Here is a 12517-nt window from a genome sequence, read left to right on the forward strand (position 1 = left end):
CACCATCAGGGCCACCTATTTCTTCTTGAAACAGCCCAATTTTAACTGTTAAAAAGATATTTAAATTAAGCTTAACCTGCTTCCATAATTCCTACTCCCTAGTTACCAGGAACAATCCAGGACACAAAAACAGTGCAATCAGCAGAAGGCTAGGGAGGCCCATGTTGGTCTCAAAGGAAGGGGTAGAACAGCTGGCTGCAGGGTTTTCCTATAGGAACAACTGGCTTGGGCAGGCAAGATAAAAGAGATGCATTGCAGTCAGACTCTGAAGGGCCTTGAATGCCAAGCTAAAATGTGATGTGTTTAACATATCAGGAAGGTGACCAAGTGAAAACATCTATTAGGAGGTTTGACATAGCAATAATAATTATTTACTTAACACTTATGTGCCAGAAACTGTACAAAGTGCTTTCTGTTCATTATCTTAATTCTTTTTTTTTTTGAGACAGAGTCTCACTCTGTCGCCAGGCTGGAGTGCAGTGGTGCGATCTCAGCTCACTGCAACCTCTGCCTCCCGGGTTCAAGCGATTCTCCTGCCTCAGCCTCCTGAGCATCTGGGACTACAGGTGTGCACCACCAAGCCCACCAAATTTTTATATTTTTAGTAGAGACGGGGTTTCACCATGTTGTCCAGGCTGGTCTCAATCTCTTGACCTCGTGATCCACCCACATCGGCCTCCCAAAGTGCTGGGATTACAGGCATGAGCCACAGTGCCTGGCCTTTTTCTTTTTTTTCCTAGAGACAAGGTCTTGCTATGTTGCCCAGACTCTTGAATTCCTGGGCTCAAGTGATCCTCCTGCCTCAGTCTCCCAAAGTGCTGGGATTACAGGCATGGGCCACTGCGCCCAGCCCTTGTTTAATTCTTTCAACAGCACTGTAACAAAGATACTATTACTATCCCATTTTATAGCTAAGGAAACTGGTACTCAGAGGTCTCAGAACTGGTAAGTCACTAAATCCAGACCTGGCTGACTCTGATGCCCATGCCCTGAACACAGCACTTCATATAAGGCCAGCAGAGAGACCAGAGAGGAGACCTCGACCTGGGATTCATTTACACAGAGGGAGAGAGTATCAAAAATAGGGGCAGGGCTAGGTGCAGTGGCTCACGCCTGTAATCCCAGCACTTTGGGAGGCGGGTGGATCACCTGAGGTCAGGAGTTCGAGACCAGCCTGACCAACATGGAGAAACCCCCATCTATACTAAAATATAAAATTAGCCAGGCCTGGTGGTACATGCCTGTTATCCCAGCTACTCGGGAGGCTGAGGCAGGAGAATCGGTTGAACCTGGGAGGCAGAGGTTGTGGTGAGCCAAGATCGCACCATTCCACTCCAGCCTGGTGACTCCATCTCAAAAAAAAAAAAAGATGAGACCTAATCTCCATTTCCAGTCTAGGACTTGCTTCTTTTTTTTTTTTTTTTTTGAGACAGAGTTTCACTCTTGTTGCCCAGGCTGGAGTGCAATGGCATGACCGCAACCACCGCCTCCCAGGTTCAAGCGATTCTCCTGCCTCAGCCTCCCAAGTAGCTGGGATTACAGGCATGAGCCACCACGCCCGGCCATAGGGCTTGCTTCTAAACTCCACTGGCCCATCTCCAGCTGCCCACTGGACTCTGTCACCTCAAATGTGACACATCTACAACAGCTCCTATCAGTTTTCTTTCCTTTTTGAGACAGGGTTCCACGGTGTCACACAGGCTGGAGTGCAATGGTGCGATCAAGGCTCATTGCAGCCTCAACCTCCTGGGCTCAAGTGATCCTCCCACTTCGGCCTCCTGAGTAGTGGGGACTACAGGTGCACACCACCACGCCTAGTTAATTTTTTGTATTTTTTGTCAAGACAGAGTTTCTCCATGTTGTCCAGGCTGGTCTGGAACTCCTGGGCTCAAGGAATCCACCCACCTTGGCTTCCCAAAGTGCTGAGATTACAGGTGTGAGCCACCATGCCCAGCCTACTCCTCATTTTTCAGCATCTCCTCAGGAACCAGTTCCCAACCTGATATTCCTAATTATTTTAAGACTAAAAGAGCACCAGATTTTGTGTCAAGTCCAGCTGGGTTTACATAGTTTTACTATACCAACCATGTGGCCTTGGCTGAGTTATTTCACCTCAGTGGAGCTCCATTTTCTCATCTATAAAACGAGAACAAGCACGGCACCTTTCTTGGAGGGTGCTCGTGTGGATGAAATGAGATAATCTGTATATAGTATAGTACTTGGCACAAAGCAAGTGCTCAGTAAATGTCATTATTATTGCTGTTACTGTTGTTGCTCAGGCTTGAAACATTCTCTCTTGCATTGAAGGTTAATGCCCCTGCTGAGGGGTGGGAGAAAGTGGGACCCTCGAAAGGGACAATACAATTTCAACACAGTCCGCATTCCTCCTCAGACCGCATCCCTCGGCTTCTGGGGCTGCTTCTGCAGGTTCTCTTTTCTACATTCACCACAGAGAGAGTGGGCTCCGGCCAAGACCCCCAGCTCTTCTCCCTCCAGACCTACTTATTGGGGCTCACATCCGATGCTGTTGTTTCCACCTGTCTTCAATTTGTGCCTACATTCTGTATCATCTGTACACCCACGCTCTTTTTTCTCTTTAAGTAGCTAAAATCAAAGTTTTAGGAATCATCTAGTCCAACTCCTCAAAAAAATCAACTTTAAGCCAGATACAGTGGCTCACACCTGTAATCCCAGCACTTTGGAAGGCCAAGGCAGGGAAACCACGAGGTCAGGAGATCGAGACCAGCCTGGCCAACATAGTGAAACCCTATCTCTACAAAAAATACAAAACATTAGCTGGGCATGGTGGCGGGCACCTAATCCCAGCTACTAGGGAGGGTGAGGCAGGAGAATTGCTTGCATCTGGGAGGCAGAGGTTGCAGTGAGCCAAGATCATGCCACTGCACTCCAGCCTGAGCAACAAGAACGAAACTCCATCTCAAAAAAAATTAATTTCAAAATTAAAGCAGTCATTTAAAAATTGTCTTACATGATTACATTTGAGTGAAGTGGGCCTTCTCCCAACCAATCTACATGTGTTCACCTGTCCTCATTGCAGTATGGACACTGAGCACAAACATCTGGGTTTTCACTGCGCAGTACCAAATATTCAAGGTTTTCACTGTGCATTGTGGGCCTGTGATGTTACCTATTCCTCCTACCTCACGGGCCTAGTATGTTATCAAGTCCCCAGCAGCATTCCCCGCCCACACCCTCCCTCCCCTAGACACTACATAAGTATAAATTGCTAATGATTACTGATAAACAGGGCGCTGACCACAATCACAAAGTCTCACATATTTGCACACCCGAACATCCCCTAAGGCCCACAGTAAACATGAAAGGAGATTCCAAGGAGATAGGCATGGTGTTTGTGCACAGTGAGGGGAGAACAAAGAGAACAGGGAGCCTGGGAGGTGGCAGGCAGGGAGAGCTGGCGAGACAGACTATGAGATGAGTCAGAGAGAGTGAATGAGGGCACTGGGTCGCATCAACTACCGCTTAGCTGCCCCCAGAGGGTGGCGTGAACTGGAAGAAGGGAATGAGAGCTGGTGGGGGAAGAAGTGGAGTTGATGCCATAACTCAGAAAGTGGTGACAGGAGTGAGCTGCAGATGGGGAGCCTGCCTTGTGAAACCTCCTAGACCTCTCCTGCCTGGCTCTGCTCCCAGCAGGTGCAGGGTTATGGCAAGGCAGCCGGGATGGCAGGGTAAAGAAGAAGTCAAACTAACAACAAAGATGTCTGTCCTGGAGATCACTGGACCCCAGCTTGGTGGACGGAAGCCACCCCGTGGCTGCTAATGCCCTCCATGTATTTGGTGCTTTCAACTTATTTCAAATGCCCTCATGCTAATGATCTCATTTAATGCTCGGCACAACCCTGGGGAATAGGCAGGGCTGGGATTGGTATATCTCTAACATGCTCCTCCCCTCTTTACCCTGTAGATTCCTCAAGAACCCTCAAATTGTTTCCACCAGCCTAGAAACATCCAACACCGGACCAGGTGGTGCCTTGGGGCTATGGGGAACTTGGGTCCTCTGTCTAGGTTCCATTCTGGGTTGCTGGCTGCTGATTGTCCTAGGCTGAGTGTGATGAGAAGTCACAGGATATGGAATCATTTCTGTCGTGGAATTTCCCAGGCACTCCTCCCCCTTTGCTTCCATCTGAACACCTGGTACATAATGACTGTTTCACCCACTCCCCAGGAAGCAAGGTGAGGGTTCTCCTCCTCATTAGGTGAATGGAAGCCCGAGGGCTGGAGAGGCAAAGGCCGTTGCCCTGAGTCACACAGTGAGCAAACATGGAGGAATCTGAGATGCTTGGAAAGAGCACAGGGCTGGGGGCATCAGAAGGCCTGGGTTCCAGTCCTGGCTCTGCTGCCTATCACCCAGGGTCACGAGCTGATAAGACACTCACTCCACCTCCCCAGGCTTAGTTTTCATAACTGTTGAATGGAAATAATAGTACCCACCCCTTGGGGTTGTTGGGAGAATTGAACGAGATTAAGATGTCAAAGTGTTATATAAAAATGAATTACTCTGATTATCAACTAGTACAGGTAACATTAGGACTCAAGCAATGGAAAGAGGCTGGGCTCTTCCATATATAAAGGGGCTAGGCTCTCCTCAACTCACCTGTGTGGCCCTGGGCAAGTCCAGGCCTCAGTTTTCCAAAGCTCCTGCCAACTCTAAGACTGTGATATTTTGTGGGCTACACCTCTGGTGCAAGAATTCTGGTGTTGGCCACCCTGATCTCTTGGCTGTTCTATCATCTGTGCCCCCACACTGCTTTAGATCCAAGGATCTCACTGAGGGAAACTGGTCAGTTCCCAACAATGGAAACCTTCACCCCACCCCTCAGGCAGCCAAAGTGAGTTACTGCATTTTCCTCCCTTCTTAGCCTTTGTTGCCTCCCAGCTTTCAGGGATTTCTTAGCAAAATCAATGGCAGACTGACCAGGTAAGCAAACACTGGATTCCCTCCCTCCTAGGGAGGGCTCAATCTAACGGCCCTGCCTCTAATATCCTGCTTCTCTCAGGATGTCCCTAAAGGTTCCAGGCCCCTGATCCTTTCCTTAAGGAAATAGCTCAGCATAACTCTTGCTGGGCTCAAAGAAGTGAATTAAATATTAAATATGTAAGGCCAGAGCCCCTGCTGCAGTCACACATTCCCAAAACAGACAATGGCATACAGCTCATCTGTCACTGTCTCAGTGGCTGTAGGCTGGGCCCCCCTGCTCCCCAGCCCACATTCCTGAGAAGGAATAAGAAATGACAATGTTTTGCTCTTCCCAGCAAGCTCATGGCTTCCTGTGTCCTTCCTTCAACCCCTAGTGTTGAAGGCTCCAGGGGCCTGGAAATGCCTGGAACATTGAGTTGTGGCATCCCAGCAATGAAATTTAATAGGTCTATGACTGGACAGGCAGGGGCCTCTGTAGTTAGCACCATCAGGGCCTGGAAGGTACTGGGGGGTAGGAAAGAGCTCAGGAAGGATGCTGAGGTTCTGACATCTCTCGGGCTCATGGGGAATTGGATATTAACTGTGATGAGGCCTCGGGGTGGGGGTCGGTTGGTTTGCTGCTCAGATTAATATAGGCCATAGAATTGTCAGATAGGTAGAGCCTCAGAGATCACCCAGGCCAAGGCTCTATTTTACAGAAAGGTAAACTGAGGCCTGAGAAAAGAGAGAAGCAACTTACAACGAGTCACTTGATGAGCTGTAAAATAGCTAGGCCAGTCTCTTGCTATCTGGTATACAGTTTGGTGCTTTTTCCACTCTACCTTCTGCATAACCCCCAAATCGCCTTCCTAATGATAGCAAGCAATGGCCACTGCACTGTAAGCCCCAGGGGACCATTTTCCCAGGGAGCAGAATCTGTTCACGGTCCCACTTTGCCCAGCTAAGCACTGAAACAGCATGAGGTCCATGGGTTCCAGCTCAGCTCTGCCACTTCATAGGATGGAACCTTGGTCATGTCACTTCTCTGAGCTTTAATTCCTCACCTCTGAAATGGGGATTTCAGAACTGTGACCCTGGATGGCCAAAGGATCAAATGAGATCATGTATGGATCATATATGTGGAGCATTTTGTAAACTGAAGTACTAACCAAATGATATTATTAAAACGATGTGAGGTTTGAAGATGCTGCAGAGGGAGGAAGCCTCAGGGGAGGAGGCTGTGAAGGAACGAGAATCCACATTCACGAGAGGCTGCCTGGCCATCCCACAGACCTGACTGATCCTGAGGCCACCAGCAGGAAATGACCGCAGCAGGTCAGACCACCCCAAGCTCACTGGCTTGAGAGACCGCCTGTCCACTTTGCTTCATGTGTGTGTGCACGCGCATGTGTGTGTGTGTGCCTGTGCATGTGCCTGGCAGTCCGGTATCAGAGCAATTTGCCCGGCTGCTCTGGGGGCACATTTGGCAGGAGAGCAGTGTGTGGTGCTGAGGGAGGACCTCCGCTTCAGGCCAGGTCACAGACTCTCAAACAAGAACCTCCCTGCCAGGATCCCCTGCAGGGACTTCTCAAGTGCCCAGCTCCTCTGGGGCCCTTACCTTGTACTTGGCCGCAAGCAGCTCTGTGGCCTGCTGTTCCCGCCGCAGGTCCTCCAGCATCTTCTCCTTCTCCTCCAGCAGCTTCTGCTTCTCCTCGCTCACCAGGCTGCGGTCATCCTGGATGGCTGCCTTCTCCTCCTCCAGCCGCTCCTTCTGTTCCTGCAGGTAATTCTCCATGTTCTTCTCCAAGGCTGACTCCAGGATGGGCTGGGGCGGGCGGTTGTTGTTGATGTTGTCATCCTCCTCTTCTGCCACCCAGGCCTCAATCACCGGGCCCTCAGGGTACCCAGGCGGGGCGGACACGGCCTTCTTCCTGCGGCTGCTCTTCCTCCGGGGCCGCTTCCCCAGCATCCCCCTCTTCTCCAGCTGGGCCTTCAGGCGGGCAATCTCCTCTTGGAATTCCCGCAGCAGCGTGTCCTTCGGGTCCTCATTCACCCGGGGCTTGTTCTTGATGTTCTTGGCTCGGTTGGCAAAGCGCAGGGTGGAGAGGCTCTCATCGTAGCTGTGAGAAGCTGGCCCCAGTGTGGCTACCATGATGGTCTTGGCATTTCCCCCTAGGGAGTCCTGGAGCAGCCGGGTCAGCTTGGAGTCCCGGTAGGGAATGTGGGTGCTCCTGTTGCCCGCCAGGGCAGCAATCACGTTGCCCAGGGCAGATAATGACAGGTTGATTTTGGAGGCTTCCTTAGGCCTCTCTCCACCACCACCGCCACCACTGCCTCCACCGCCACCACTGCCACCCGAGGATGGTGTGGCTGCCCCTCCCGCTGTGTTGGGGCCTGCCTTGTTCTGCCTCTCACTGCCAGCCAGGTCCACTAGGTTGAGCTTGCCCACTCGGATGTGGTCCTGGCCATCAGAGCCACGCTCGCTGCACTCCACGGTGATGATAAAGATGGCATGGGAGCGGGAGCTGACCTCATTCATGTGGGTGCTGCCCACAGCCCGGGTCTGGTTCCCCAGGTTCATCACATGCTCAATCTCCTTGACATTCTTGGTGACGAAGGAGGAGAGGTCCTTGATGTAGACGCCCGTCTCAGGGTTTTCTTTCAGCTCTAGCCTCTTGCCCGGCTCCTTGGAGAGCAGGTCTCGAATCTCTTCCTGGTAGATCTCCAAATAGGAGGCCCGGACCAGGTACTGTTGGTTCTGGGAGCGGGAGATGTGGGTGAAGATGTGCTCAAAGGCGTTCGGGATGACCCCGCGCAGCTCGGGCTCCACCCAGGTCCCCTGCATGGTATAGGTCTTGCCAGTGCCCGTCTGGCCATAGGCAAACACCGTGCCATTGAAACCCTGGAGCACGGAGTCTATCAGGGGCCTCACGGTTTCATCATACAGGTCGGCCTGCTTGGAGCTGGCATCATACACAGCGTCAAAGGTGAAGGTCTTGGGCAGCTCCCCCGGGGCAGCGCGGGGGTTCCGCAGGGTCACCTGGCCCAGTTTCACGTCCATGGTAAGGATCTGCTCGTGACCAGCAGCCTCCTCCTTCCTGCTGAGGGGGCGGCACCGGGCCACCACCTTGAGGGCCTCGCTGGCCTTGGTCTTACTGGCCATCTTGCTGCTCTGACCTTCCTGCCCCCGAGCCCCTCCGCAGCCTGGGCGGTCCTGCTGTCCTGCTCGCTAGGTCGGGATCAGCGGGGCCGGCCCAGTCCCCAGGCGCCGCTCTTCAATCCGCATGCAGCCTCCTAGGGTGGGGACGCTGGGAGGTGGCCCCAACGCTGCTGCAGTCCGGGCCTCCACCGCTCTCCGGTCCTCTCTGCACCGGCTGGGAGGTGAATTAGGCAGAATCGCCCAGCCGCCGCGGAAGGAGCGCCTGCCGAGCAGCCGTGCCCGGAGCCCGCCCCATGCCGGAGCAGAGGGAACGCTGCCGTAAACAGCTTCGGCAACAATGAGATAAAGGAAGAGGAAAATGGGATGGGGGTGGGCAGCGAGCTGTCTTCTCCTCCTTCCTCTAGGGATCCATAGCGTGGGCTGCCGGTCGTGGGCGGCCGGGGGTCCCAGGCCTCCCGAGGGCAGAGGCTCACCTGGAGTCCTCCCCGCAAGCTGGGGGATCATTCATTGCAGCCAGCGCGGCTGCTGCTGCCTCTGCCTCCGCCTTCCCCGCCGCCACTGGAGAATGAGAGAGAAAAACAGAAGGGGATGGGGCGGAGCAGCGGCGGCAAGAGTGATGTTGCCGCCGCGCTGCGGCCCCAGCTAAGCCTCCCGGCTGGGGTGGGGCAGGGGGCGGGGCCGCGGGGCGGGAGGCGCGAGCCCGGCGCGGCCCGGGTGCCGGGCACAGGGGCGCATCGCCGTGTCTGCACCCCCGCCGACCGCTCTGGGATGACAGGCTCCGGTGCCGACCCAAGTCCTGCGCCCACCAGTCGGTTGCAGCGCAGCCACCGCCCGTCGTCACCCCACCGAGCCCGAGCATGCCGGGAATTGTAGTCCCGCCTTTGTTAACCGGGTTCTGGCAGGTTGCTAATGCCTTTCCCGGTCCCCCAGTCCGGGAGGCGCCTCCCTCATCGGCATGCCACCCCTTGAGTGACTGTTGAGCTTGCACCACCCACGCCTGGTCCCTCCGAGCCACCATCCTTGGACACCCCCCTGCTCCTGCCTTTCTGCCTGCAAATGGGTGCGCGTCACCCCTCCCCGTCAGGGTGTCGCCAGGCCTCCTGGAACCAAACTCCTAAATGTTCCTTGACTCTGTCCTTTCCTCCCCCTGTCCCGGTCTACTTCTGGCCTTCCTCTTCTCTCTGCTGGAGCCGCCTTCCAGCTGATTCTCTGGCACCTCAGGTCCGCACAGGCACCCGGGGCCCCCTCGCTCCTCCTCCACCGCCTTCCTTGTGTGAAAGCCTCTCCATCTCCCGACTTCGCAACCTCACCTCCACTACTCCTCTAGAGAAAAATCTGTGTTCCAGACAGCCATTTCTTCAGTTATCCAGCGCCTGCTGAGTCCCAGGCCCCATTCTAGGATCTGGGTTCTTCCTGTCCTCAAGGAGTGCACATTCCCGGAACCTGTTTTGTTTCTTTAACTTGCTTTGCTATGCAGCATCTTTGTGCTTTTGCCCAGAAGCCTTATCACCCTTCGGCACTTAGTGCCCTGCCACTGGGGCAGTTCAAGCACCTCCTCCTCCACGAAGCCTTCCCTTAGCAATTTTTTTTTTCCTATAGTGAAAGAGGCACAGAATTTACCTAAAACAAAACCTGGATTGAAGTTCCAGTTCTGATGACCATCCAACGGAGTGGATATCACTCCCCTTGTTCCAGCCTTAGTTTCCTCATTTACTTTTTAAAAAATTCGAGGCAGGAAAGAAATAATTAACAACTACTTTATGGAGTGGTTGGGAGGCTCAAATGAAATAATGACTCATGAAGTACTGTACCACGAGAAGTCCTGTCCTGGCTTGGATTGCCTGACAGCTCCTGCTTCCTTGAGTATCCTGGAGAGACCATGTCTGTGCTTAGTGTTCCTCTATGGGAGTCTTAATCTTTTGTCGTCGTTGTTGTTTTTCCTGTAGGATACACATCAAGTGTAGTTCCACAAGGCCAAGGACCAAGCCAGAGTCCTATCCATGATCCACTCTGCAGAGGGCAGTTGAGTCTGTGAACTGAGCCCAAGCTGTCCTTACTCTCCATATAAGATCCAGATTGAGAGGTGCTGTTATCTGAAACCTGGAGACCCTTCTTTACAGAGATACCAGAAGAGTCTTTCCACAAAACATTTCCAAACATGTTATCCTCTAGAGGACCCAATTGTTTAGTGTTCCAACTCAACAAAATTTACCTCCTTAACTCTTCCCCATCCCAGGACTTGAGTGTGAGCTGGACTAGAGGCTTGAGACTTAGCTTGCCCACTTCTGAACTTCCCTGGCCTCCCTCCACCCTCTCCTTGATTAAGCGCCACTGCTTATGACTAACTTGGCTTTTGGACCAATTACCAGGTGAGGTTTTTGCTCTGTAGACTAACCCCTCTTGGCTCTCACAACGTGATTTCTGGATGGAGCCTTTAGTTCTTCAGTTATTTTCTGGTTGCATTCGGTTTTGGGTTTTGAATACCCTTTCTCTGCTTAGGCTAATGCATCTGACACTGCGGCGCTGGATAAAAGTGATCCTCACTCTGTTCTTCCCACTTGATGTCACCACCTGGCAGGGGACATACCCAGATCCTCTTGTGTGAGTGGGAGATTGAAATCCCATTGCTTATAAGATATGTGATCCTAGGCCAGACACGGTGGCTGACGCCTATAATCCCAGCACTTTGGGAGGCCAAGGCAGACAGATCATGAGGTCAAGAGATCGAGACCATCTTGGCCAACATCATGAAACCTCATCTCTACTAAAAATACAAAAATTAGCTGGGTGTGGTGGTGCATGCCTGTAGTCCCAACTACTCCGGAGGCTGAGACAGGAGAACCGCTTGAACCCAGGAGGCCGAGACTGCAGTGAGGCGAGATGGCACCACTGCACTACAGCCTGGTGACAAAGCAAGACTCTGTCTCAAAAAAAAAAAGATGGGCCGGGCGCGGTGGCTCACGCCTATAATCCCAGCACTTTGGGAGGCCGAGGTGGGTAGATCATGAGGTCAAGAGATCGAGACCATCTTGGCCAATATAATGAAACCTCATCTCTACTAAAAATACAAAAATTAACTGGGCATGGTGGTTCATGCCTGTAATCCCAGCTACTCGGGAGGCTGAGACAGGAGAATGGCGTGAACCCGGGAGGCTGAACTTGCAGTGAGGCGAGATGGCGCCACTGCTCTCCAGCCTGGCAACAAAGCAAGACTCCATCTCAAAAAAAAAAAAAAAAAGATGGGCCGGGCACGGTGGCTTACGCCTGTAATTCCAGCACTTTGGGAGGCTGAGGTGGGCAGATCACGAGGTCAGGAGATAGAGACCATCCTGGCTAACACAGTAAAACCCCATCTCTACTAAAAACACAAAAAAATTAGCTGGGTATGGTGACGTGCGCCTGTAGTCCCAGCTACTCGGGGGGCTGAGGCAGGAGAACGGCATGAACCCAGGAGGCGGAGCTTGCAGTGAGCCAAGATCGAGCCACTGCACTCCAGCCTGGGCGACAGAGCGAGACTCCATCTCAAAAAAAAAAAAAAAAAAAAAAAAAAAAAAAAAAAAAAGATGTGTGATCCTGGGTAAATTATTTAACTTCTCTGAACAGCTATTTTTTCAGTGGAATAAATTAGAATAAGAGTGCTGGCCGGGCGCGGTGGCTCAAGCCTGTAATCCCAGCACTTTGGGAGGCCGAGACGGGCAGATCACAAGGTCAGGAGATCGAGACCATCCTGGCTAACACGGTGAAACCCCGTCTCTACTAAAAAATACAAAAACTAGCCGGGCGAGGTGGCGGACGCCTGTAGTCCCAGCTACTCGGGAGGCTGAGGCAGGAGAATGGCGTGAACCCGGGAGGCGGAGCTTGCAGTGAGCTGAGATCCGGCCACTGCACTCCAGTCTGGGCGACACAGGGAGACTCTGTCTCAACAACAACAACAACAACAAAAAAAAAAAAAAAAAGAGTGCTTACATTGGCCAGGTGTGGTGGCTCAAGCTGTAATCCCAGCTATTCAGGAGGCTGAGGTAGGAGCATCACTTAAGCCCACAAGCTCAGGGCTGCAGTGAGCGATGATTGTACCACTGCACTCTAGCCTAGGTAACAAAATGAGAACCTGTCTGTGAAAAAAAAAAGAATGCTTACCTTACACACCCGGATTAAGTGAGATAATGTATGCAAAAACTCCTACGACATAGGAGGCACTCCAGAAATAGCAGTTTTCTTTTCTTTTGTCCTTTGCATTCAAGGCTGTTCACTTCAGCGTCTCCATTTTCACCACTGTCTTCATTTTTCCTTCCTCTTACACACTCAAGTCTCCAGCCACTCTGATTAGCTTAAGTCCCCAAACATACCCCACTTTTTCGTGTCTCCTTGTCTTTGCTCATGCTGCTCCTCTGCCCAAAATGTCCTTTGTTTTTATTTCAATT

General features: G+C 52.3%; 1 protein-coding gene across 1 annotated transcript in view; it reads right to left on the bottom strand.

The window, feature by feature from the left end:
• The window catches only part of LOC105479794 (kinesin family member 3C), a 53304-nt gene extending 44419 nt beyond the window's left edge, over nucleotides 1-8885 (bottom strand). The window contains exon 1 of the mRNA XM_011738080.2: nucleotides 6555-8885. Within this exon, the coding sequence (XP_011736382.1) occupies nucleotides 6555-8099 (1545 nt within the window). The 5' untranslated portion in view covers nucleotides 8100-8885. The remainder of the gene's footprint in view (nucleotides 1-6554) is intronic.
• Nucleotides 8886-12517: the final 3632 nt, after the last annotated feature.

The sequence above is a fragment of the Macaca nemestrina genome, chromosome 13 (assembly GCF_043159975.1).
Source record: "Macaca nemestrina isolate mMacNem1 chromosome 13, mMacNem.hap1, whole genome shotgun sequence".
NCBI lineage: Eukaryota > Metazoa > Chordata > Mammalia > Primates > Cercopithecidae > Macaca > Macaca nemestrina.